Source organism: Carcharhinus amblyrhynchos, chromosome 17 (genome assembly GCF_965287045.1).
Source record: "Carcharhinus amblyrhynchos chromosome 17, sCarAmb.v2.hapA, whole genome shotgun sequence".
NCBI classification, from domain to species: domain Eukaryota; kingdom Metazoa; phylum Chordata; class Chondrichthyes; order Carcharhiniformes; family Carcharhinidae; genus Carcharhinus; species Carcharhinus amblyrhynchos.
Genome location: NC_137340.1, coordinates 33,636,462 through 33,662,814, shown reverse-complemented (window position 1 = coordinate 33,662,814; position 26,353 = coordinate 33,636,462). Strand labels below are relative to the sequence as shown.

Sequence of the window (26,353 nt, the reverse complement as noted above, 5' to 3'; positions counted from 1 at the left end):
GCGGGTTTGTAGTGACAGTTGTCGTCTCGGGTAACGGAAAACAAGATAAAAACATTAAGCATTCTTTCCCTTCGCGTGTGAGAAAGAGGGGTAGCACTGGCATTGAGAGGCTGCGTGAAGTTAGCGCTCCTGGCTTTCCAGTGATCTGATGGTTGTCAGTCAGTGGGACAGGCTGCTGATGGCGGGCGCTGCAGCCTGAGCTGTGGGGTTCTCAGTGCCCTATTCCCACCCCTCACCCTGATCATGATTCATTTCCAAGGCCCCTCCTCACCAAAGGCAGAGAATGCTTCCGGAGTATGAGTGTGGCCGGACGGAAGGAGGAAGTTATGCTGCAGCTTTGGCATCTGGATGGCAGGTGAGCTAATGCTTAGCAACCCCTGTGTCTCGGGCTGTCTGTCACTCGGGCCCGGGGATAGCCCCTATCTCCCCTCCTGACTGCCAGTTCCAGGTGAGAGCAGCGAGATCCTGGAGTTGGTCCTCTCTCTCAGGTGTGTTCGCTAATCCCCACCCCTCCCGCCATCGCCGACCTCGTGTAAGTAGTTTTGTGAATCAAGGGCACTACAATTTGTGTCGAGCATTATTGGTTTCATTCACTTGATAAAAACTCTAAACCTGTTTGTTTTTTTCGTATTCCCCTAGGATATCTATTGAGGACACGGCATGAGAAGCTGCACAGACTCACACAAAGATCACTGCATCTAAAAAAAAGAGCCATGATAAGTTTACTGGACACGAAAATTGTAGTTGAAGGAATTTGTTTGAAACTCCCACTATTCGTTAATCAAAATTGAACCTCTTGCTCTGGACGCAAGAACTATGATTCATTGCCTGACACTCAACTCCGCTAAATAGATTGCCTGCGTTATGTTGGTTGCTGCATGTTAACTGAAGAGTATTCAATCGAAGACAATGTGTTCTTTTATAAGATTTGAAAATCTTCATGAATTGAAAAGAATTTGCCACTGGGGACCAATTATTGCCCTTTCCGTGATTACAATATGTTCCTCAATGGCAATAATAGACTCAGTACTTTGGTATTGGCCTCTTGATACTACTGGTGGAAGCATAAATTTCATTTTATTGATAAACTGGACGGTTCTTATACTTTACAACTACTTTAATGCAATGTTCGTTGGCCCTGGCTATGTCCCAATTGGATGGAAACCGGTAAGACAAATGCATCTGTTCCGTTTTACTTTTTAAGAATTTTTTTAAAAATTTGTTTAATATACTATGGCTATCTAGAATTTGGCAAAATGAACAATAATAAATAGTGTGTGCAAAGATTTCTATAACATAATTCTAACTCTGTGTTAGATATCCCCACTGTGAGTACCTGTGGGAGCTGTATGAATGTAAGTGGAGATTTCATTTTGATTGTAAGTGATAAGCCTCTTCCACACACTGTTTAAATACATCTGTGCTGTTTTGTACTTCTGGCACTCACCAAAGCTGCTTAATGCATTAGACATCTGTGCTTGTTACTACTGTAGTATGTCTACTTGAAACAATTGAGGTCAGCTTAGTAATGGTGTATTTGAATAATAGCACCGAAGGGGCCTTTTGATCCATTGTGTCTGCACCAGCTCTCCAAACAGGCACCATGGCCTAGTACCTTTCCCTATTTCCTTGTATGTTATTTCTATTCAAGTAATCATCTTGAATACCTCAATTGAGCATACACTCACCACACTTCCAGATAGGGCATTCCAGACCCGAACCACTCATTATTTCTTATGTCATATTTGCTTCTTTTGCAAATAACTTTCATTGGAATCCCTACAATGCAGGAGGAGGCCATTTGGCCCATCAAGTCTGCACCAACCAAAATCCCACCCAGGCCCTAATCCCATAACCCCATATATTTACCCTGTTAATCCCCTGACACTAGGGTCAATTTAGCATGGCCAATCAATCTAACCCACACATCTTTGGACTGCGTGAGGAAGCTGGAGCACCCGGAGGAAACCCACACAGACAAGGGGAGAATGTGCCAACTCCACACAGACAGTGACCCAAGGCCGGAATTGAACCCAGGTCCCCAGCGCTGAGGCAGCAGTGCTGACCACTGTGCCACCGTGCCATACTCTCGTGTCTTGATCCTTTTACAAGTGGGAACAATTTCTCCCGTTCTACTCTGTCCAGCCCCCTGAACATTTCTATCAAATCAACTCTTAGCCGCCTTCTCTCCAAGGGGTACAGTCCCAACCCCTCCAATCTATCCTTGTAACCAAAGAATGTTTTTACTGACATTATACCTAGTTCAAAAATGTCTGGATAAAGAATTAGTGAACCCTTTTGATCTTCTTTCATGAATCATAAACAATGGCTTAAATAGCAAATGGCACTTTCTGATACTGTTGGAAAGCAAGGTTTCTGCAGCATATGAGTGACAGCTCTGTCAAACAGTTCGTATCATGGGCATCCAATTAATGTATTAAATCCCAGCTGAAACCGGCATGCTAGCACAGGTATGCACTGTGCAGCTCAATCTCCCTTGTGCTCAGTTCAGTGTCTTGGGGGTTGAGATGAGCTTCCCCAAAATGAGGGCAAACCACAATAGCATTTGGCAACTGTCTAGGAGGCTATTCACTCTCACCTGAACTCAGCATTAGCTAAAAGGGAAAGATAAACAATAGCAGAAAGAAGAATTCCACCCCAACAATGGAGATTCATTTTGCTCCAGTTGCTAGAATTATACACTGAGATTTCCATAATTAAAAAGTTTCAAACCTTCACTTTTCTGCAGCATGATCCTACAGAATGCAATTGGAAAGGAGGAGTAGATTGACGTGATTAGGATTAATTCATATGATGAACTGAGAAAATGGAAAATCACATTGTGTGCCATTCTGTCTTCTTAGGTCTGTGCATTTCTGGATTAATATTGCAGCATTTCATCTGACATGATCTATTTAATATTTTCAGTTAATGTCCAGAAGCTAAAGCAAGTGCTGTTAACAAAATTGCTGAGTGTGCTGTACATTTGTAGAATCTACTTTGAAGCCATAGTTTTACGACCTAAAACTAATATTTTCTGGTGATGCAGACAGTTGATGGCCCAGGATAGTGATGCACGTGATCATTCCTCTTCCTTTGTTATTAACCCAATTTTCTTTCTTTAAATTGAAATGCAAGGATGATCATTGTATTTATTAACTTGTTCTGTTCAAGGAAAACCCTCAGGATACAATGTATCTCCAGGATTGCAGAATATGTCAAGGTTACAAGGCACCCCGCTCCCATCATTGTCGTAAGTGTAACAGGTATGGCTGGGCCAGTTTACATAGGAAAGCATAACAGTAGAATAACATTTTGTACAGCAATGGAATGTTTTGAAAACAAAGAACTTCCTCCATTAGGAGACTGTTCAATTCTTTTGCCGATACCTGTGTGGAGTTTGCACAGTCTCCCTACGGATTTCCTCCAGGTGCTCTAGTTTCCTCTCAGTCCAAGATGTGTGGGTTAGGTTGATTGGCCATACTAAATCGTCCTTTAAAGTTAGTGGGATTAAAAGGGTAAACACGTGTGCTTATGGGGATAGGGCCCAGGTAGGATTGTTGACAGTGCAGTCTTGATGGGCCAAATGACTTTTTTCTGCACTGTAGAAATTCTGTGATTCATTTCTTTGTACTTTCAATTTCTATAGCTTGTCCGTAATCTCGAAAAAAATTGTTTACCTCTTTAATAATAGGTTGAGAATTTAGCTAATCATGTAATGCAAGATTCAATTATGCTTTTTATGATAATTATAAAATGATGACATAGCATGGGTGATATTTCATAATTCTATATTAGCACCTGAAAGTTATAGGGTGCGATACATTCAAACTGGTGAACATGTAAAATCTGAAATGATGAAGAGGTACTGCAGAAAATATCAGTAAAGATAACTGAGTGTCAACTTTGTTTAAATGAGCGAGTCTGTTTAGATGTTGACTTGCCTACTGTGTACTTGCAGCAAGTTTTCATTCAGACTAATACAGTTTTGTGAACTTTTCCCCTTCTGCAATTAATTGAATCGCTAAATGTTAACACCACAAAGGTGTATGGTAGTAACAGTTGTTAAACCCACAATAACATTTGTGAATCCATGGAACAGTTTCATCAATTGAATCTGGCTTAAATGCTTTAAATAGTTTAACGATCTGAAAATTTCGCTGTTTCAGCCCCTTTGCATTGAATGTTTATTGTCATTTTGCAGTTCATCACATGGTGCCTTTTTAAAGCTATACAGTCCCATTAAAACATTTAAAAATTTTTGATTGAAGCTTGTTTTTCATATTGTAGCCTTTTTCCTTTTTCTCCTCTTGTGAAGTAATTTTATACTTCATGAATGATTTCTGTTGAAGAGAAATTTTGCAGGATGAGTAGGAACATTTCCAGTAAAGGTTCAGGTGTGAATTGTTAGACTGCTTTTCTACTGTGAAGGAAAATCTCCCAAAATACTAATTTTTAAAAAAATAACTAACAACGTGTTTTTCCCCAAAGTGTAACTTGCCAGTTGAAAATTAAAATTGTGTTCTGCAGTAGATTTGAAGGAGTAATGATAGCATGACAATGTGTAGAATCAGAAACAGCATTCCATCTGCCACCTGTTCGTTGCTTTGAATCTGTAATTAATCCAGTTAAATCAATGCTTACTGCCTATTGCTCCATAAATTAAGTAACTTTAAATTCGGGGGACAGAAATTTAGCTTGGTTGGTAAAGCGAACATATGGTATTTCTGTTGACTGCCTGTTTTACGCATGACCTGATACTCGGTCTCATTAAATTCAGTGGAACTGAATTCTAGGTGAGCCATATTAGCCAGGGCCAATGCACTACATCATATTTGACACTGCTGTTAAAGACTAATATCCAGCGCTAACTGTGAAGTTATTCCTAATGCTAAATTCAGCCCAAGTTTATAATCTTTATTTTTGCACTTGCTACTTGGGTTCAAATGTTTAGCAATATGAAATCTATTTGGTGACTAGTGGAGTGCCCCAGGGGTCGGTGCTGGGGCCTCAGCTATTTACCATTTATATAGATGATCTGGAGGAGGGAACCAAGTGTATGGTGTTGAAATTTGCTGATGACACCAAGATTGGTGGAACGGCAAATTGCGCGGAGGGTGTGGAGAGTCTGCAGAAGGATCTAGATAGGCTGGGCGAATGGGCCAGGAACTGGCAAATGGAATTTAATGTTGGCAAGTGCGAGGTGGTCCACTTTGGTAGGAATAATGGTAGGAAGGACTATTACTTATGTGGCGAAAAACTGCAGCAGGCGACGGTGCAGAGGGACCTCGGCGTCCTTGCGCATGAGCCGCAAAAACCCAGCCTGCAGGTGCAGCAGGTGGTCAGGAAGGCGAATGGGATGCTGGCCTTCTTAGCGAGGGGGATGGAATATAAAAGTAGGGAGGTCTTGCTGCAGCTGTATAGGGCACTGGTGAGGCCGCAGCTGGAGTACTGTGTGCAGTTTTGGTCGCCGCACTTACGCAAGGATATTTTGGCCTTGGAGGGAGTGCAGAGGAGGTTTACTAGGCTGATACCGAAGTTGAGGGGGTTGAGCTATGAGGAGAGGCTGAATAAACTAGGCTTGTACTTGTTAGAGTTTAGAAGAATGAGGGGAGATCTCATTGAGACATATAAGATGATGAATGGGATGGATAGGATAGAGGTGGAGAGACTCTTCCCGCTCAGAAAGGACAGTAGGACTAGGGGGCACAGCCTCAAGATAAAGGGGGGGCGTTTTAGAACGGAGTTGAGGAGGAACTTCTTCACTCAAAGGGTGGTGAATCTCTGGAATTCTCTGCCCGTTGAAGTGGTGGAGGCTGCCTCGCTAAATATTTTTAAGACGCGGGTTGATGGGTTTTTGATAAGCGAGGGGATTAAAGGTTATGGGGAGAGGGCGGGAATGTGGAACTGAGCCACGACAGATCAGCCATGATCTTGTTGAATGGCGGGGCAGGCTCAAAGGGCTAGATGGCCTACTCCTGCTCCTATTTCTTATGTTCTTATGTTCTTATTTGCAAATTTATTTCTGACATTGTATCGTAATAGCAGGAACTTGTGGGGAGCATTAGTTTTAATAATGTATTTGAGAATATTTTGTTATTCCTCTTTGTTGTCTTTGACCTATATGACCAGTTAACCATTCTACCTTTCTTTTCTTTGTGGCTTTTGATATTGCCAGGAGCTCCATACTGTACATGGTCCATTTTGCGTTCTTTTGTCCTATCATTGTTCTCCTTTTACCTTTTCCAATGTAACCAGCATGTTAATAATTCTGCCTCATGTCCTTAACAGTCAACTTCAGCCTGTTTCCAGGATCTATCCTCGCTTATCATCACTATCTTCATGAATCTCTACTGAAATCCTGTTTTTCATATACTATTATCTGCAAATTCTATGGCTTTGCTCAATCCTATCTCTAACATTCTTTAGTCATATGTGCTAGTTTGTATGCTGCATTTTCTTCCAGTTCAGATACGTGGTGAAGTTCCCCCAATTCCTACTCTATCATAAATGGCAGTAGTCAGCCAGCTCTCCCATGGTCACGAGGATCCTCTTCTGAACTTCTAATTTATCAGTTTTCCTGACTTTAAAAAGCTTTCTCGGAAACACTTTGACCCGTGCCTCCATTGCCTCTGAACTTTCTCATCCTTAATGACTGTAGTGGTATTCCACTTCCTCACATGCTTTTTGATATTTGTTTTCCGGGGATGGATGATGCAGGCAAAGATTTTGTTATTGGCACATCCCTAGTTGTCCTGAGAAAATAGCAGAGAGCTTTCTCCTTTACCTGCTGCGATGTCTGTGGTGACAGTGTTCCCACAATGGTGTTAAGTGGGCAATTACAGAATTTATAACTTGGTGACAATGAAGGAACAGTAGAGTTGCCTAAGTCAGGATAGTGAGTGTTGAATGTAAATATATTATTTATAACTTTTCCATGCTCTTGCTGCTTGTCCTTATCGGTGTTCAAGTTTGCAGAGGCTGGAAAATGTTTCACGAGTGACCTTGGTAAATTGCTGCAATGCATAGTCTGAATTAGAAATGTATACAGTTTGGGTTACTTGTGGCTGTGTTGTAAACTCTGACCATCTTCACTTATACCTGGCCAAAAAAGGTGAGCTGTCCATAGCATGAGAAACAGTCAAAACATAAGACTTGAAAGGGAAATCAACTGCCCTGGTAGTATGGGATCATTTTCTTATGTCATTCCTGAATATTGTATTAGCCCAGATTTTAATTGAAATAATGGTGAGGGCTAACAGTGCTGTCTGCAATTAGAGTAAATCTAGAGTTCACACCTGTATATTTAAATGTGGGAAGTGAGCACACATAATGTTCTACTGCTGTACTGATGGGTGTGAGTTAAACCAAGGCCATGACTGCTTTCTAAAGTGGACATGAAAGATCCCATGATAATGTTTCAAAGAAGAGAAGGGGAGTTACCCCAGGTGCCCTGGCCAATATTTATCCCTCCATGAATGTCACAAAACAGATTATTTGGTAATTATCACATTGCTATTTGCGGGAGGTGTGTGTGTGTGTGTGTGTGTGTGTGTGTGTGTGTGTGTGTGTGTGTGTGTGTGTGTGTGTGTGTGTGTGTGTGTGTGTGTGTGTGTGTGGTGATTTCTACATGACTGTACTACAAAAATAATTTTTTTGGAATGTCCTGAGGACATGAACAGTGGTATAAATGCACATATTTCTCTTTTTGGATCTTCCTTAAACCTGCCTCTGACTAGCTGTTGGTAACCCCTCCTACTGTTGTGCCTGGATTGGAATTGATATTTTCCATTTACCTTGGGACATTCTTCTAACTTGAACAGATTATTTGAATCCAAGTTTTGTTTTGAACATGGCTGCACATGTCTCCTACTTTGGAAAGTGACCTGGTTCCTGTTCTTATTTCTTATGTTCTTATTTGTGAAAAATGCATTGAATGCACAATGAACATAAAACTGCACTACTTGTCAGATGTAAATGCACTTTAAACTAACTGGTATGCTGCACACTTGTTCAATGGCAACAATCTCTTTTCAGCTACTCCTAATAGCAAAAAAAATGCCTTGTGTTTTATTTTCCTGAATATTTTAATACCTAGATTTTTTTAATCTAGTAAGGATTAGCTGGTAACTTAAATGGGGGGTTCATCATTGCTTTTGGTTTGTATCTTTTGTGCATCTAGTAATATCTAATTTGTCCATAATTGAAAAGTAGAAAATGCTGGAATAACTCAGCAGATCTGCCAGCACTTGTGCAGCAAGAAACAGGGTTAATTACTAGTGGGTGTAGGTTTAAAGGAGATTTACGAGGCAGGTTTTTACACAGAGGGTGCCTGGAACTCGCTGCCGGGGAGGTAGTAGAAGCAGATACGATAATGACTTTTAAGGGGCATCTGAACAAATACATGAATAGGATGGGAATGGAGGGGTATGGTCCCAGAAGGTTAGGGGGTTTAGTTCAGTCGGGCAGTATGGCCAGTGCAGACTTGGAGGGCTGAAGGACCTGTTCATGTGCTGTAATTTTCTTTGTCCTTTGTTTTGAGTCCAATCTGACTGTTCCAGAACTGGAAAGAGGTAGAAAGATGATGAGTTTTTTTGCTGTTGAAAAGAGGGGTTGGAATTTAGATGCAGCAAAACAGAAGGTCAGGAGTAGGTTAGTGGACAGAAGAGATTAAATGACAGAGGGTGGTAATGATAGTATAAATACAAAAGCTTCGGTGTTTAGTGAGTGTTAGTAATAGTTCCTCTGTCCACAGACGCCGCCAGACCTGCTGAGTTTTTCCAACATTTATTTCAGATTTCTAAGTGGATTTGTGTATTTGGCTAAAACATATAAAATATGGACCCTAAGTGAGGTTAGTCTTTTATAACACTCAGTATATGAGCTTATTTTAAGTGTTTTAGTGGACTGCAAAAATATGTTCCCTTTCCTGATTGTGCAAGCATTTTAATTTGATAGAATTATACTCATTTCATAATATTTCTCCTTCTGCTTCCAGGTGTGTGATGAAGATGGACCATCATTGTCCATGGATCAATAATTGTTGTGGTAATTTGAACCATGGCTACTTTACCTCATTTCTGATGTTAGCCCCATTGGGTTGTATTCATGCTTCTGTGATTTTAATCATGACCATGTACACACAGCTTTATAACAGGGTAAGTAATGCATGACATTATTTTATGTAGATTGCAGGATGGTATCACAATAATTATGGCTTTGTTGACTGCTATGGGAATAATCTCAAAAATGGTAATCAGTTTTACGCAAAATGTGGCAATTGATTTGAAGAAAACTGATTTGAAATTGTTTAGACATTGAGATCAACTTATTTAGCAATATGTTAAAACACATCTTTTTAAAGTTTGCTTTCATGTGTTTTTATTTCAGATATCATTTGGTTGGAGTTCAGTAAAGATTGACATGAGTCTGCCTCGTAGAAATCTGCAGTATGTCGTTCCTTTTGGAATTTATGGATTTGCTGCCTCTCTTTTTGCTTTGGGATTGGCAATCGGTACAACGATAGCTGTTGGCATGTTGTTTTTTATTCAGGTACTATTTAGAATGGAATGCCTTGAAGTATCAGATGGTTGGATTTTTTTTTTCTTCCTGACGGTTACATTGAACAGACTGTTTTAAAGGTCACTTTTTATTTTGGTAATATCAACCCTATTAAATTTGATACTAAGCACCTAAGAAGTGTTGCAAAGTTTTACAAGGAGCAGTAAGGCTAGACAGTCCAAGTTGTAGTTAGGACATTGTTGGAAGGGGCTGAAAAGCGTATTTGTTCATTGACCTTATCACTAAAGTAACCAGGCCCCAACATGCCTCCTACAAGGTGTCAAATAATTGCTATTGCAAAGGTTTCCCAATTGCACAATTTTGAATTCTGTGAAGAATTAGTACCCATTCGTGCTGTATTGTAATAGACTCTCTCTAAATATTTGAATTGACTAACTTTTGCAGGAGCATTGGGGTTTACTGTTCTGATTTTCTTTGTAGATGAAAGTGATCCTCAGGAATAAAACCACCATTGAAGTTTGGATAGAAGAAAAGGTAGGTTTATTTCGACATCCTATAGATTCTAAGTTTGAAATCATTTTTCAACAATTTTGTTGGAATGCTCCTAACGATTAAAGTAGAAGATATTTTCAAGAAAGCAAAAATTTATCTTGGGGTATTGGCAATGTGGACAAGGTACATTTACACTATATCCTTACAAAAGTGATGGTCATGGTGGACTGTTTTGAATCGCTGCAGTTTTTGTGGTTGCCACTCCCACAATGGTGTTATGTTGGGAATTTCAGCATTATAAGCCAGCAGTGAATGAACAATGATACATGCGTGTTTGGATGATGTGTGACCTGAAGGCAATGGTAGCCCCAAAACATTGCTGCTCCTCTTCTGGTGACATAAGTCAGAAAGAAGGGAGGTTTTCCTAAGTAACATTGAGTTGCTGCAGTGCTTACTTTTGCCTATGTACCCACACTTCAATGTTCTTGGCTTGTCCCCCGAATTTAAGTTTTAGTCTATTAGTGTCAAAAGTAGGCTTACATTAACACTGAAATGAAGTTACTGTGAAAATCCCCTAATCGCCACACTCCGGCTCCTGTTCGGGTGCACTGAGGGAGAATTTAGCAAGGCCAGTGCTCCTAACGAGCATGTCTTTTGGAGGAAACTGGAGAACCCAGGAAACCCACACAGACACGGGGAGAACGTGCAGACGCTGCACAGACAGTGACCCAAGCTGGGAATCGAACCCAGATCCATGGCATTGTGAGACAGTACTGCTAACCACTGTGCCATCGTGCCGCTCGTTCTTTCTGAATTGCCCCGTAACCATATTCACTTAAATTTTGCTACCACCAGACTCATGACCTTTCAAAACTTGCCTAAATGTGACAACTAAGTCATAAAAAGGGGACTAGTCTCCTCTTTCCATCAACTCTCTTACGCTCACTGGTCTTCCATGTTATAGGCTTCACTGGTTTATTTCTGCCTCAGTGCTATCGTAGTCTATGACTGATAATGGGTAATATTGATGCATTGGAGAACGTCCTACTCTTGACGAGTTACTCTATCTTAACCATATTCTGTATGTCATCGTAAACACCCAGGCAGGAAAATCAATTGGGGATTTTTTTAACATAAAAATAATAATTTTAGTGGTGTTGAACTTGCTCTTTAGAGCCAGACTGCTTTAATGCTGTGGGGCTGAGACCTGCATTTGAGGTTAGACATTGGTTCTAGAGACTGCTTTGATTTACACAGCTTTAAAAGATGTGCGAGTGAGGTTGATTGGCTATGCTTAAAAAAAAATTGCCCCTTTGTGTCCTGAGATGCGTAGGTTAGAGGGATTAGTGGGTAACTGTGTAGGCATATGGTGTAGGGTCTGGGTGGGATTGTGGTCGGTGCAGATTTGATGGGCCAAATGGCCTCTTTCTCCACTGTAGGATTTCTATGATCTATGATTTAATATCGCTGCAAACTTCAACCACTTCAAGAAATGCTAAGATATGTGGAAATCCACAGTTGAACGCTAAGGTTTGTTTAAATGTCCTCCAATGAAGGATATCTTAACAGCATTGTTACAAAAATACCCTGATCATTGAAGCATGCTGTAGAAGAGGAGGTTCTACTGGCAACTATACTATTGCAGAGAAATAGCTTATGCCTGTATATTGAAAATATAATCAATTATCTAATTTCAAAATTAATTGATCTTTGCATTTATTTTGTTTAGATGAATGAGTTTTAAGATTGCCATTTGTGGGGTGTAGATTGCCACATGCTTTATACATTGCAAATTTGAATTATATATATATATACCAGTGAACAAATTTGAATATTTCATTTAGTTCCTGACTTTTGACAACATACATTTATGTCTCATTTTCTCCCAAATGTTTATAGAAAATTCTTCAAGAGGGGCAAAAAGTTTACGTTAGAGAGGAAAATGTAAAAAAAATATTGTTTACAAATCTTTATTGATATACAAGTATTTTAGCAAATCACAGAAATGGATTTGATCAAGTAGGGTGGGAGAAGACTCAGGTGGAAAATGCACACTGGCACAGATCAGTAGGGCTTAATGATCTGTTCCTGTAGAATAAACTCTATATAAAAGTGACTCCTGTATTAGCAGGCACATTCCTATTCCTGCAGACTGCATTTTATTGTGTATAAACAGAGATATTTGACCAATATATAATTTGCTTGTTTAACTTACAGAACAGATACCTGAAATCTGTCTCCAATTTTAAAAATACATCCTTGAAAAGAAAAATCAATATTTAACATGTTCACATTGTTACACATTGTAAGGCAATGGTAAAACTTGTAAGTGGGAGAAATGGATGATAGAAACATAGAACATTTCAGCACGGTACAGGCCCTTCAGCTCTCAATGCTGTACCGAGCTATGTCCAATCCCAAGATCAAGCTATCCCCTCCCTATAATTGATGTTGGCTGATTGAGGAATTTTTGGCAAGTTCAGTTTATTGCAATCAAGTGCAGCCTCCTTTTGGAACCACAGTTCATACTGTGCTATGTGCTGCTGGGAAAGTTGTGAAAGCGTTATTCCAGAACTGGTTTACTTGCCTGGTAACTTGGTTTGCAGATTACCATATCCCTTCAAAATACACTTTTTTCAAATTTGATGATGCCAGCTGTCTACTTTTTCATAGGCCAAAGACAGAATCCAGTATTACCAAACGGGTGAGGAATTCATTTTTCCATATGACCTTGGAAGCAAATGGAAGAACTTCAGGCAGGTGTTCACATGGTCTGGGGTTCCTGAGACGGATGGAATTGTCTGGCCCGTTCGTGAAGGCAGCCATCAGTACACATTAACGGTTAATTCATTTCTTTTTAATTATCTTGTATAAGTTGAGATAAACTATATAAAATATTTAAAAGTAAATAGTATATATTTTTCAAATAATTTTGTTCCTAAGTTTTTAAAAATTTCTGCGGACTGTTTCCTTCTGAACATTTTCCTCTGGCCTGCAATGGCCACATTTCACAGATCATGCCAGGGTTTGCTTCATTTTACTTCTGGACGTTAAAAATTGATCTGTTTTGGGCCAATTGGTATTGTTCTTTCCTTCTGAGTTGGAGTTATGGTTTCAAGACCATCCCAGGAATTGGATGCATAATAAGAACATAAGAACATAAGAAATAGGAGCAGGAGTAGGCCATCTGGCCCTTCGAGCCTGCCCCGCCATTCAATAAGATCATGGCTGATCTGTCGTGGCTCAGTTCCACTTTCCCGCCCTCTCCCCATAACCCTTAATCCCCTCTCTTATCAAAAACCCATCAACCCGCTTCTTAAAAATATTTAGCGAGGTAGCCTCCACCACTTCAATGGGTAGAGAATTCCAGAGATTCACCACCCTTTGAGTGAAGAAGTTCCTCCTCAACTCCGTTCTAAAACGCCCCCCCTTGATCTTGAGGCTGTGCCCCCTAGTCCTCCTGTCTTTTTTCAGTGGGAAGAGTCTCTCCACCTCTATCCTATCCATCCCATTCATCATCTGAGACTTTGTTGTAATACCGAGGGACTGCATTGTTGGAGATGCTGCCTTCCTCATGAGTCATTCATTGGGGTCCTGTTACCCCGTTAAATAGGACATAAATGATCCAAAGGCATGTTATCCAAGAAGAAGCATGGAGCTGTTCCAATATCCTGACCAATATTCATCCCTCAATTAAAACCAGCTAACTGTTCACTGGTCAGTGCTCTTTGTGAGATCTTGCTTCTGCCATTTGGCTGCAACAGCAACATGGAAACAGCTACAACTATATTTGTCTTGGTAAATTTTGGCTGTGAGGTATTTCAGGATGTCCTAAGGACATGAAAGGTTGTCTTTTAATGGTGAGTTTCTTTATCATAAGATCAAAACAATGCAGATTGTATTTTCTAATTCCAACATTTAGTTTGCATTTCCTTACTGTAATCAGACAATTCTAAAATTGTTTACCTGAAATGACCTGCTTCAACCAGCTACTGAGAGATACAGGAAAGAGACTCCCAAGTAAACCCGCTTGTTGATGGTTCTTGTTTGTTCTCTGAGAGAGCACTTTGAGCTCCATTTGACAACTGACCATGAGAAGGAGCACAGCTACATGCCTGCCTCCTACTATATCAAATTGCAAACTAAAAGCATTGTGATGCAATACATCAAATTCCTATGATCCCACATTTAAATCACAAATGAACTCCTTTAATATATTTAAAGTGGGAAGGATCAGTAATGAAGACAATTGCCTCTTGAGATTTGGATGACGGGAAGTGTTTGAACTTTGCTTTCACTCTGCAACCCCAGTCGGATTATTTTCTTGTAATTTCACTTGTACCTGTTGTCTAAAGTTACTTCAATTTGATAAGATAATTTATGTTAAATACTTGTATCTCTTTACAGATAGAGCAGTTGAAACAGAAAGCTGATAAAAGAGTGAGAAGTGTAAGTATTGTAGTGTCTGCAGGTTTGCTCTAGATGGCAGCATTTTGTATCACTGTAGCTTGTGTAAAATAGATTCTTGATATGAAAGAAATGAGTTTTGAAATCAATTATGTTAGCAACTAGTCATAACAAAGATTCAGGAACTTAGTCATATGGCAGGTTTGCATAATATTTAGTACGCTACAAATGGTTTACAACGAACATCTTCTTTTGATGACAGGTATCTGCTTGAAGCATTCATTTTAAGACGGCACTTTTAAGATGGATTCATTCTTATGGGTTTATTGTTAAAAAGTTGCATTGAAATTAGTCAAGGAATAAAAGACATGATTAAAACACAGTGGCTAGCACTGCTGCCTCTCAGCGCCATGGACCCGGGTTCGATTCCCAACTTCAGTCACTGTCTGTGCAGAATCTGCACGTTCTCCCCATGTCTGCATGGTTTTCCTGCAGGTGCTCCCGTTTTCCCCCCCCCACAGTCTGAAAGAAGTGCTGGTTAGGTGCATTAGCCATGCTAAATTCTCCTTCAGTGTACTCGAATAGGTACCAGAGTGTAGCAACTAGGGGATTTTCACAGCAACTTCATTGCAATGTTAATGTAAGTCTACTTGTGATACTAAATAAACTTCAAGTCCAGTATTTCACCGTTATTGCAGGTGACACCTTCGGAAGTAACCAAAACTACTGGGTTTGACTTAAATATTGGCAAACAACATGACCATTGGTACAATATCAGATTTATAGGTTGCAAATTGATAGAACCCATAAGCTTTTGAAACCCCAATTTGTAGGCAACCAGTAACCAACAAGTTAACCAAGAACTCAAATCATTGTCTTTGTAATTCCCAATTAAATGCAACGAGATGCTACAGATGATTAAAAAATTGGGAATTAAGAACCACTACTCTCAGGATCAGATTTTCTCAGCTTCTTGTAATTTCTATAGATAGTTGTAGAAACACAGGAGAAGATTGATAACCCTCAGTTGCAGTAAAAATTGAGAGTAAAGGGATGGTCTATATTCAGTATCAACCACTAGATTGATGCCAACCCTGAGTGTTAGGGGATTCCTTGCCCCAAATAGTTCACAGGAGAAATCTAATTTCGGCCTTTCCCTCTTCTTGGGTAGTGATTATGGCAAGATGAGAAATGAAGAAACACATAATTAGGTAGGTCTTTAATCAGGAAGTTGAGGATAAGTCTTCACCAGGCTCAGAAGGGAACTATAGGATAATAGAAATTATCTTGTTATACTGATGGGTCAGGCAAGGTGACCTATTAGTATTGGAAAACAATATGTTTTCATTATTTTGTATTATTGCACAAAGGTGAATCTGGTTATAGCTTGTTCTGTGTTCACTTCCTTGTGAAATAAAGCAGCATAATGATTGGTATCTGGCCTCGTTTTGATTTACCTTCAAGAGATTTTGCATCTGCAAAAGACAGATGGTTTACATCTTGAGTGGGTATTTTTGTAAAACATTTGGGTTAATCTATCATATGAATGGACAGTGTGAGTACACCAACACACGAGTATGGAATCCATTTATGGAAATGACTAACTCTGCCGAGCCAGCAAAACTATATCACAGTATTAACATACTTTGTTATTCAAAATGAACATGTATGTTTCAAAAGAATTTTTTTTTAACTTGACAAATATGTCTCATGGTTGTGCAGAAAGAGACTGCCTTACCTGCTCACAATGAAAATGTCATGCTTATAAGATTTTTTTCATGATTTACAATGTATGTGTCATATCATGAACAGGTGCAGTATAGAGTGATTGAAGACTACAGTGGAGCTTGCTGTCCCATAACAAAAGGAGTCAAAACATTTTTTTGCACACCTTATACTGAAGAACCTAGAATTCAGCTGAAGAAAGGAGAATTGATTTTAGTTACAAGAGGCCTCCCGTAAGTTGAGTGAAAATTGATCATTCTCCTGAAACACTAAGCAAATTATTGTTAATTAGAACATTTATTTTCAGCTACAAACAAATTGTGATCTCCTGAAGCATCTGGTGAAAGTTGTGTATGTTTTAAAGAAAATTCTACTGTATTATTATGGTGACTAGTGGAGTGCCCCAGGGGTCGGTGCTGGGGCCTCAGCTTTTTACCATTTATATAGATGATCTGGAGGAGGGAACCGAGTGTAGAGTGTCGAAATTTGCTGATGACACCAAGATTGGGGGAACGGCAAATTGTGCAGAGGGTGTGGAGAGTCTGCAGAAGGATCTAGATAGGCTGGGCGAATGGGCCAGGAAATGGCAAATGGAATTTAATGTTGGCAAGTGTGAGGTGGTCCACTTTGGTAGGAAAAATGGTAGGAAGGACTATTACTTACGAGGCGAAAAACTGCAGCAGGTGACGGTGCAGAGGGACCTCGGGGTCCTTGTGCATGAGTCGCAAAAACCCAGCTTGCAGGTGCAGCAGGTGGTCAGGAAGGCGAATGGGATGCTGGCCTTCATAGCGAGGGGGATTGAATATAAAAATAGGGAGGTCTTGCTGCAGCTGTATAGGGCACTGGTGAGGCCGCAGCTGGAGTACTGTGTGCATTTTTGGGCACCGCACCTGCGCAAAGATATTTTGGCCTTGGAGGGAGTGCAGAGGAGGTTTACTAGGCTGATACCGGAGTTGAGGGGGTTGAGCTATGAGGAGAGGCTGAATAAACTGGGCTTGTACTCGTTAGAGTTTAGAAGAATGAGAGGAGATCTCATTGAGACGTATAAGATGATGAATGGGATGGATAGGATAGAGGTGGAAAGACTCTTCCCGCTCAAAAAAGACAATAGGACTAGGGGGCACAGCCTCAAGATAAAAGGGGGGCGGTTTAGAACGGAGTTGAGGAGGAACTTCTTCACTCAAAGGGTGGTGAATCTCTGGAATTCTCTGCCCGTTGAAGTGGTGGAGGCTGCCTCGCTAAATATTTTTAAGACGCGGGTTGATGGGTTTTTGATAGGAGAGGGGATTAAGGGTTATGGGGAGAGGGCGGGAAAGTGGAACTGAGCAGCGACAGATCAGCCATGATCTTATTGAATGGCGGGGCAGGCTCGAAGGGCTGGATGGCCTACTCCTGCTCCTATTTCTTATGTTCTTATGTTCTTATTAACTTTGGGAGCTCTCTAATGAAGTTAATCAATCACCATCACTGCCTGTTCTTTAAATGAAACCATAGGTGCTTACAGCATAAGAGAACGTCCTGACCCATCATGTCTGTGAGCAAAATCAATCCAATACTAATTCCACTGTCCTTTTTTTTCTCCCCCATAGCTTTGCAAGTTCCTCTGTATTGAATATTTATCTCATTTTTCCCTTCAAATGTACTATTACGTATGTTTCAACCACTGCCTGTGGCAAAGCTTCTGTGTTCCAGCAACTCTCCACATAAATAAATCACTCCTTTCACTCTATTAATTACAATTTTAAATTGATACTGATGACAACCAGGGGAAATAGTAGTCTCCTATTCAATCTGTTAAACTCTTTCATAATTTTATAAAATCTTTATTCTATCTCCTTTTTTAGTATTCTCTGTACTATGGAAATCGTCCCCCTATCTTAAATCTCTTCTCATGCTTATAGTTTCTAGGATCAGCTTGATGAATGTACACTGTATAATATCTTAATTGCTTAATGATCTTTCTGCAATGGAACACAGAACTCACACAGTACTCTTAACAGTGTCCTAACCAATGTTTTTTGGTAGCTTATCATCATTTCTTTGCGTTGGTACTCTGTTCCAATCTAGTAAAAATTTGTTGGTCTTTTTGTATCTGTACTCATTCATCAAGGTTTTGCATACTAGAATCCCTAGGACCCTTGTTAATCCACACTCTTCAGTGTGTTTCCATTGAGTATGAACTCCATTCCTTGTTTTTCTCCTATTCCTATATCCTTGCAGTCCTCATCACGTTTTGTTGCACTCGTCATCAGAAAATTTAAAATTATGCTCCCTATACCAAAGTCCCAATCATTTTATAAAACAAGAGTGAACCCAGTCAGGATAGGTACAACCACTAGGCAAATCTAGATGGTCATCTAGAGCATGCTGCTGACATTCATAGATTTCCATACATTGACATTGCAATCTTTCCCAAACTTTCACGTAAATTCCTCATTTTCATTTAGGTGATAGTTGTACAAATTTACAATCTACATGACTATCCCAAAACTGCAAACCAGTAAATAACATCAAATAATGCAATTTAATCTAGCACACTACATATTAGAATAATTGGTGTAAATTGTACAGCAGATCATCTAACAACTGTTGAAGGAACACAATAGTACATGTGAGCCATTTAACATATAACATGCATTTCCTTTAGTAGATATCCTGTGAAAATTGTACAACCATCAGTATCTTGATATTCTCCTTTTTCTTATGTAAAATAATCTGAAATTATAAATGCAGAATTTTTATTTGTACCAATGCACAATTTTTGTGGGGGAATTAATTGGGAAGTGGTGTGGTGGACGGAAGATTGAAGATTTGACTAGGGTGTTTAATAATCTTGCACTGGCCCTGAAACCAGTACTGAACTTTGGGTTATTATTGTTCAAACTCATCTCTAATCTGAGCAATAACCATTTACCCTATCTTGTTCTTTATTTCCTGTCCACCAGCCAACTTTAAATTAATACTGCTACACTTCCTCTTGTGCCATGCACCTACATTTTTCTAAGAAGTCTTTTATCAGAGAACTTCTTAAGCATCTTCTGAAAATCCATATACACTCTCTATATGATGCATATTCTTTTATCCAGTTAGACATCTTCAAAAATTAAATCTGTCAAACACGAGTCGCCTTCAGCAAATTTATGCTTGCTGTCCTTAGTACCTGTATATTTGTAAATGCTCACCAATTTTATCTTAAATTACTGGATTCTAAAGTATTCACTATTAGCATTATTGTGTGTGTGACATGTAGTAACCTAGTAGTTGTTCTTTTCATTAAGAAAATACTATTTAAGGTGCTTTAAAAAATTATGATCTGAGTCTATACTAGTTCCTCCCTGAACATGCTAAGGTGCATGCCATCAGGCCTTGCTGACTTACTTATTTGCTATTACCTGTGAGAATTGTTCATTAACCATCCCTGTTACGCAAACACTTTCTTTTTTGATCATCACTGTTAAAATAATGAAAAATATTTATTTAATATCTCCGCCATACATTTTTTGCTACACAGTCTTCTTCCTCCTTCCCTGAGTCGTCTTGCCCTCTATTCTCTACTGTCAGATATGCTTATGAAATACTGTTTCCTATGAGGGGAGATCTCATTGAAACATATAAGATGATGAATGGGATGGATAGGATAGAGGTGGAGAGACTCTTCCCGCTCAGAAAGGACAGTAGGACTAGGGGGCATAGCCTCAAGATTAAGGGGGGGCGGTTTAGAACGGAGTTGAGGAGGAACTTCTTCACTCAAAGGGTGGTGAATCTCTGGAATTCTCTGCCCGTTGAAGTGGTGGAGGCTGCCTCGCTAAATATTTTTAAGACGCGGGTTGATGGGTTTTTGATAAGCGAGGAGATTAAGGGTTATGGGGAGAGGGCGGGAATGTGGAACTGAGCCACGACAGATCAGCCATGATCTTATTGAATGGCGGGGCAGGCTCGAAGGGCTAGATGGCCTACTCCTGCTCCTATTTCTTATGTTCTTATCTGCAACCTTTATGATTTCCTCCAAATCTCTCTACCTCACCACTATATTCATATTTTACTGCAAAATTATCAATCGTTTTCTTCTGCCTCCTTTTTAAGTTGGTTTAGTTTAATTTCTCTGAAGAATTAAAATCATGCAGTATTATTGTCCTTTTGTCCCTTCATATCTCTGAACTATCTGCAGATCTCCTTCTTTCCTGTCTCCACTATTGGGTGACCTATAATGCACTTTGACAGGTGTACCATTTCCCTTCCTACTTCATGACTTTATCCAATCATGTCTTAAGCCCCCTTGTTCCTGATACGTGTGCAGGATGGTATCCTTTTATTGGTGCTGCCCTATGTAATTAATATAGGAACATGAAGCAGAATGCTTATGGAAAAGCTAGGTTTTGAATGAAATATGGGAACGCTTATAAATGTAAAACTAAAATAATTTACGCAGGCCTTGCATGAAATGGATTAATAATTACAATATGCTTAACACAAAGTAATCAAAATGAGGGAACTAAAACAATATATACAAGTGCAAGATCATAGATATTAAGTTGCAAAAAAAAGGATATTAACTGTAGCTTTTATTTGTGTATAAATTCTGTAAGCCATATATACAACAGAAAATCTTTTTAATATTTCCCTTCAGGCATTGGATGTATGGTAACAAGAATTTGAAGAAGAAAAATGCCCACGGTAAATAAACACGCCTTGAATTATCTCTGAGGAAGTGCCTGCTTACAGAATTTTCTTGTTTATTTAAATGGACAATGTCATTCCGGTCAGAATTTTAAAGAGCTATAAATGAAGATTGTTTCACCTCACTACGATTGGGGGAGACCTTTTTTCCGTAGTTTTGCTTGTTGTATATTTAGACATTATCTATGGGATAGGTGCCTTGTCTACGTTTTTAAATTGGTGACAAAATCATACATTTTCTAACTCTTCAAATGCTTCGAACAATAAGTGATCACATTGCAATACTAGCTGGAAAGAGTTGTAAATCTCAATACTGAGCAAGACCCAAGTTATCAGTGGATATGTTCATTCACTCAGGGTGTTTCAGCCGTTTGTCAACTTAGCTAACTCAGACTTCAGAATTCTCTTTCCCTAATGGAATTATGGTCATTTTTTGTGGGGTGTATTTAGAAAAAATATCCTTAAGGGTATGAATTTGTTGCTTGTAAAGTTTATCAATTTCAACATTTAGGATTTTTAACTAATTACGCCCAAGGCTAAAGTTATATAATACATTGCATTTTTGTGGATTTAAAAAAAATGAACAGACAACTGATTAAAAAGTGTAAAAGCTAAATGTTAACTTGTTCAAAACTGAATTTAATTTGAATAGCTACATCTTACATTAATGACAAAATCTTTTAATTCAGTATTGTGAATGTTGTTCGTAAGCTTCCTAAATGTTTTTTATTTTTTTTGAGAAACCTTTTCTTACCTTTAAACGATACAAAACAATGTAGCTGGATGCGACAACCTGCTCGCCCTGCTTAAAGCAATGAATACCTTTTCACACATCCCCTACCCATTGCTTATTCTGAGTGCTGGGCTATGAACCCAACATTTCCACGATCTAGACACATGGATCACAAGTTCCGAAAGGGAAAGAAGACATTTCATCCCCTGGCAAAAAATGAGGATTTAATTTCACAAACTTGGATAATACCAACACTCTGACAGAGCATTTTGCCTAAATCCACCTCCCACCCTACCCCGTTACCCTTCACATTTACCATGGCTAATCCACCTAACCTACAAATCATGGGACACCAGAGGGCAAGTTAGTTTGGCCAATCCACTTAATCTACACATATTTGTACTGTGCAAGGAAACTGGAGCAACCAGAGGAAACCCACAAACTCCACACAAACACTGACCCAAGGCTGGAATTGAACCTGAGTATACCAATTGTTCCAGTTGTTACTATTTGTCCTTTCTTGACAATCTTTTTTTAGTCATTTGGCCATTACCCTTAGCTGTTGCATGGGAAATTTGAATATTAGATTTGGGTGGATTCGCAGCATAAGAAAGGAGTTACTAGACTCTGCCAGCACAGAAAACCCAGAGTACATAACTGACAAACCAAGTTAACAAAATGGGAGTAATGGGAGGTTGGGAACTCATTTAAATCCACCACCTGTAGCAAAATAAACAAAAACCAATTTAAAACTCCATACCATATCCCATTTAAGCTCCATAAAATTCCTCTCCACTCCTTGTTGGAAGACTTAGGGGGGCTGTTATCATAAGAGGACTCAACCACATGATCTGATTTTAAAGAAAACCATGTCAGCTGCTATGGGTTCAAAAACTGTCAGGATTGTAAATGATTATCTAATTTCTGATTATCTAGTACAGTGGTGGTAATCTTGCATGTAAATTGGAAATTGGCCACAGAATCTAAACTGATATTGCAGTTCTGCATTGATAAGTTCCTGCCTTCCAGATTAGACATTGAACTAAGTCTATAATTTTATTTCCATCGGGCAACACAGTGGCACAATAGCAGTTAACACTGCTGCCTCACAGTGCCAAGTACTCGGGTTCAATTCCGGCCTTGGGTCACTGTCTGTGTGAAGTTTGCACGTTCTCCCCATGTCTGCGTGGGTTTCTTCTGGTTGCTCTAGTTTCCTCTCTGTCCAAAATATGTGTAGATTAAGTGGATTGGCCATACTAACTTGCCCTCTGGTGTCCCATAATTTGTAGGTTAGGTGGATTAGCCATGGTAAACGTGATGGGTAATGGGAGTAGGGCAGGAGGTGGATTTGGATAAAATGCTCTGTCAGAATGTTAGTGCAAACTCCATGGGCCAAATGGCCGCTTCCTGCAGTGTATAGATTCTAGAGATTCTATGGATATGCAACCTCTCACCACTGTTGTATTTATCAGTTGTAGTATGAAAGCAATGTCGATGCATATCTCCTATTGGAAGGAGTTTCACACAGTTTATCTGTTAACACTGCTACCTTTTTAAGTCTTTACACCCAACATTCTGTAATTCCCCACCATCATTCCAGCAGGAGCTATAGAACATCCCCCTTCTCCACCCACAATTACACAAACAATGAAGAGCCTCAAACCTTGTGCGCATGTTGTTTTTTAAGATTCCCATGATTTTATGAACTAGGATGAAAGGAAGCTTTAAGTATCATGGATGGTGAGAATAACTAAAAGTGACAAAAATGGTGGTGGAATCAATGTTATGTATCATTTTCTATTTGAGAACTTGACTTTTAATAACAGTAAACTCCATTACCTTTTTCATTTTTAAGTTGGCGAGCATGAACGAGGCTGGTTCCCAAGAAGATGCGTAGAGAAGTGCTTGTATGACAGTGCCACAGAGAAACCAACAGAAGAGGAAAAAAAGATTTTGTAACAGTCCCTGTTGCTTTTGACAGCAGAATTTGTAATGGCCTGCTATTTTCCTTGGCTTGAAAGTTTTAACCTTTTTTTCACGTTTAATTTATACCTGCTTTGATAAAACAACAGTTTCCACAAGCATTGCTTTTTTTTTTATATAATCTAATTCCTTCGGATTCTCAATGTTTGTGAAACAACCTAATTATGGCGATCTAGAGAGTCAAAATCAATAAATCGTCTTTTCCTTTCAGACGGGTTTATGGTGGTCCATCTTTAGTGAAACTAAGGAATCAATTTCCTAGTGCAAATTGGTGCTGTAGTTTATTGACTTTGATATAATTTATATGGAAATATTTAGTAGCATCACAAATTGCATGAATAATCCTGCATGGTGAGCAAAGACTTTAGTTGATACGGTATCAAAATTTCAGTATGTTCCAGGTATAAAGTCAATCAGGGGCTTTTCTCTGGTTTGTCAAGCTTAATCAAGTAGCTAACTAATTCCAATAACACTTAACAATTTGAATTGTATAATTTTTGCAGAATTAGAAGTAAACCCAAATAAAATGCACCTCTTCTACAGTGTTTGCTTTTACCTTTTGGAGTAGGTTTGGAATAAACCACTGCGCTTGTTAACCCATACTTAAGTCAGTGAGTACGTGATAACAGTTACCTGCATAGAAGTGGTTGTGCCCACAAATGTGATTTAAAATCAAGCTAAATGTGTTCAAATTTTATTTTCCTGCAGGATGAGAAGTGGACACTTTTTTTTTTCCAGATAACTCACTGTTTTGGTAGGAAATAAGTTTTGGTAAACCAAGGCCACATCTGCCCTCGAGTGTGCCAATATCATTATATTAAAAAAAAAACAAGGTAGGACTGTCTGATTCTTGTCCATAATTTAATGCTCAACCAACATCAGTTATATGACCAGAAATATTTCTGATTTGCTTTTGTTATTACGCAAGTGAGTAAACTGTTAAAATGCATTGCAGTTGCTTGTGGGAATGATGGATGCTGAAGAACCTAGATGGAGAAAAGCAGTCAATATCATAGCTCACAAAAGTTAGATGGTTGAGTTTGGGCAATCATCACAGTTGAGTTCAGGGAAATGCTCTGATCCCAACCATCTACAATTGTTTTAACTTTTCCATGGGCATTTAGTCATGTCTTTGCAACACACATATTTTTTTGTACTTTCAGGCAAGGAGTTTGTGGTTGTACTGCTGCATGGGATGGGGAATGTTTTGAATCATTTCATATGGAAGATCTTCACTGCATTAGTTCACATTTTTTGACTGCGATGTGAAGCTCTGGTAAATTAGGATTAATACAAACTGCTGAGAGGCACCTTAAGAAAATCACAATTTTAGTCCAGATTTCTTTTTATTGGGGGGTGAAAAGTTTAAGCTTGCATCGTTACTGGTGGTGTGGTGGCACAGTGGTTAGGCAATGCTGTCTCTCGGTGCCAGGGACTTGGGCTTGATTCCTGGCTTGGGTCACTGCCTGTACGGAGTCTGCATGGGTTTCCTCCAGGTGCTGCAGTTTCCTCCCACAGTCCAAAGGTGTGTGTTAGGTGGATTGGCTATGATAAATTGCCACTTAGTGTCAGGGACTAGCTAGGGTAAATGCAGGAGGATATGGGGATAGGCTTTGGATGGGATTGTGGTTAGTGCAGGTTCAGTGGTCCAAATAACCTTCTGCACTGTAGAATTCTATATTTTGCATGAATTGTTCCTATAGTAAGCTGGGGTCCCTGATTAGTACAATTTTCTCCCCTCCCACTAGCAACATATGCACCATCAGACAATTCTTAAAACTTAATTTGAGCCAAGAGTTTGAAACATTGCACATACAAACCTGTCCTTCTAAAAACCCACACAAAATTGAGTTTTTTTTTACAATGTGCTTTAATGCATTTGTAGTACAGTTTGAGTCTAAATCTTCAGTCCAACACTGTACAGACAAGATCACAATCCAGAGGTTCTTTGTGCATTGACAACTATGCCTTTGTGTTTTTGTAGAGACAATCAATCTGACTGCTGAAGTACTTGGCAAGTTCTGATCTTTTGGCCTTCAGTGTTGGGGTCAGAAGTCCATTTTCAACAGTGAACATCTCAGTGTGTAGATACAGGTCTTTTACCTAAAAGGTTTGGAGAAAGTTTGTTGCTGAAAAGTTTCAGACCAGCAGTTTGCTCTTTACCATTAACACAATCAATCAACAAGCAACCAACTGTTGTCTCATTCTGGTGTCTTGTAGTTGAAAAATGATATTTTGTATTGTATAGTAAACTAGGCTTGTACTCGTTGGAGTTTAGAAGAATGAGGGGAGATCTCATTGAGACGTATAAGATGATGAATGGGATGGATAGGATAGAGGTGGAAAGACTCTTCCCGCTCAGAAAGGACAGTAGGACTAGGGGGCACAGCCTCAAGATAAAGGGGGGGCGGTTTAGAACAGAGTTGAGGAGGAACTTCTTCACTCAAAGGGTGGTGAATCTCTGGAATTCTCTGCCCGTTGAGGTGGTGGAGGCTGCCTCGCTAAATATTTTTAAGACGCGGGTTGATGGGTTTTTGATAAGAGAGGGGATTAAGGGTTATGGAGAGAGGGCGGGAAAGTGGAACTGAGCCACGACAGATCAGCCATGATCTTATTGAATGGCGGGGCAGGCTCGAAGGGCCAGATGGCCTACTCCTGCTCCTATTTCTTATGTTCTTATGTTCAGGTACAATCTACCATTTACCTACAGCAGTTTATATCCCAATATGTGGTTTAAAATGTTCACTGCCTTCTAACGTTTGTGGGAGTCATCCTTTGGCAGTGTCGCTGAACTAGTTGATACCTAGGGTAATT

General features: G+C 39.5%; 2 protein-coding genes across 5 annotated transcripts in view; one reads left to right on the top strand and one right to left on the bottom strand.

Annotated features, from left to right (window-relative positions):
- Positions 1-11: 11 nt before the first annotated feature.
- Positions 12-23,749, top strand: zdhhc6 (zDHHC palmitoyltransferase 6). Of its 2 annotated transcripts, none has more exons than XM_080205765.1 (11): positions 12-355; positions 640-1,167; positions 3,175-3,266; positions 8,999-9,158; positions 9,391-9,552; positions 10,003-10,056; positions 12,688-12,855; positions 14,422-14,463; positions 16,234-16,379; positions 20,774-20,820; positions 23,412-23,749. In XM_080205765.1, exons 2-11 carry the CDS (start codon positions 910-912, stop codon positions 23,513-23,515), a joined length of 1,233 nt encoding a protein of 410 aa, XP_080061891.1. In that variant the 5' UTR covers positions 12-355; positions 640-909; the 3' UTR covers positions 23,516-23,749. The 2 variants fall into 2 exon arrangements, with proteins under 2 accessions (XP_080061891.1, XP_080061890.1); XM_080205764.1 differs by having other exon boundaries at positions 12-532.
- Positions 23,750-25,130: 1,381 nt separating this feature from the next.
- Positions 25,131-26,353, bottom strand: part of acsl5 (acyl-CoA synthetase long chain family member 5) — a 58,489-nt gene continuing 57,266 nt past the window's right edge. For all 3 annotated transcript variants that reach the window (XM_080205761.1, XM_080205762.1, XM_080205763.1), the window contains exon 21: positions 25,131-25,642. In XM_080205761.1, coding sequence (XP_080061887.1) covers positions 25,502-25,642 — 141 coding nt within the window. In that variant the 3' untranslated portion in view covers positions 25,131-25,501. The remainder of the gene's footprint in view (positions 25,643-26,353) is intronic.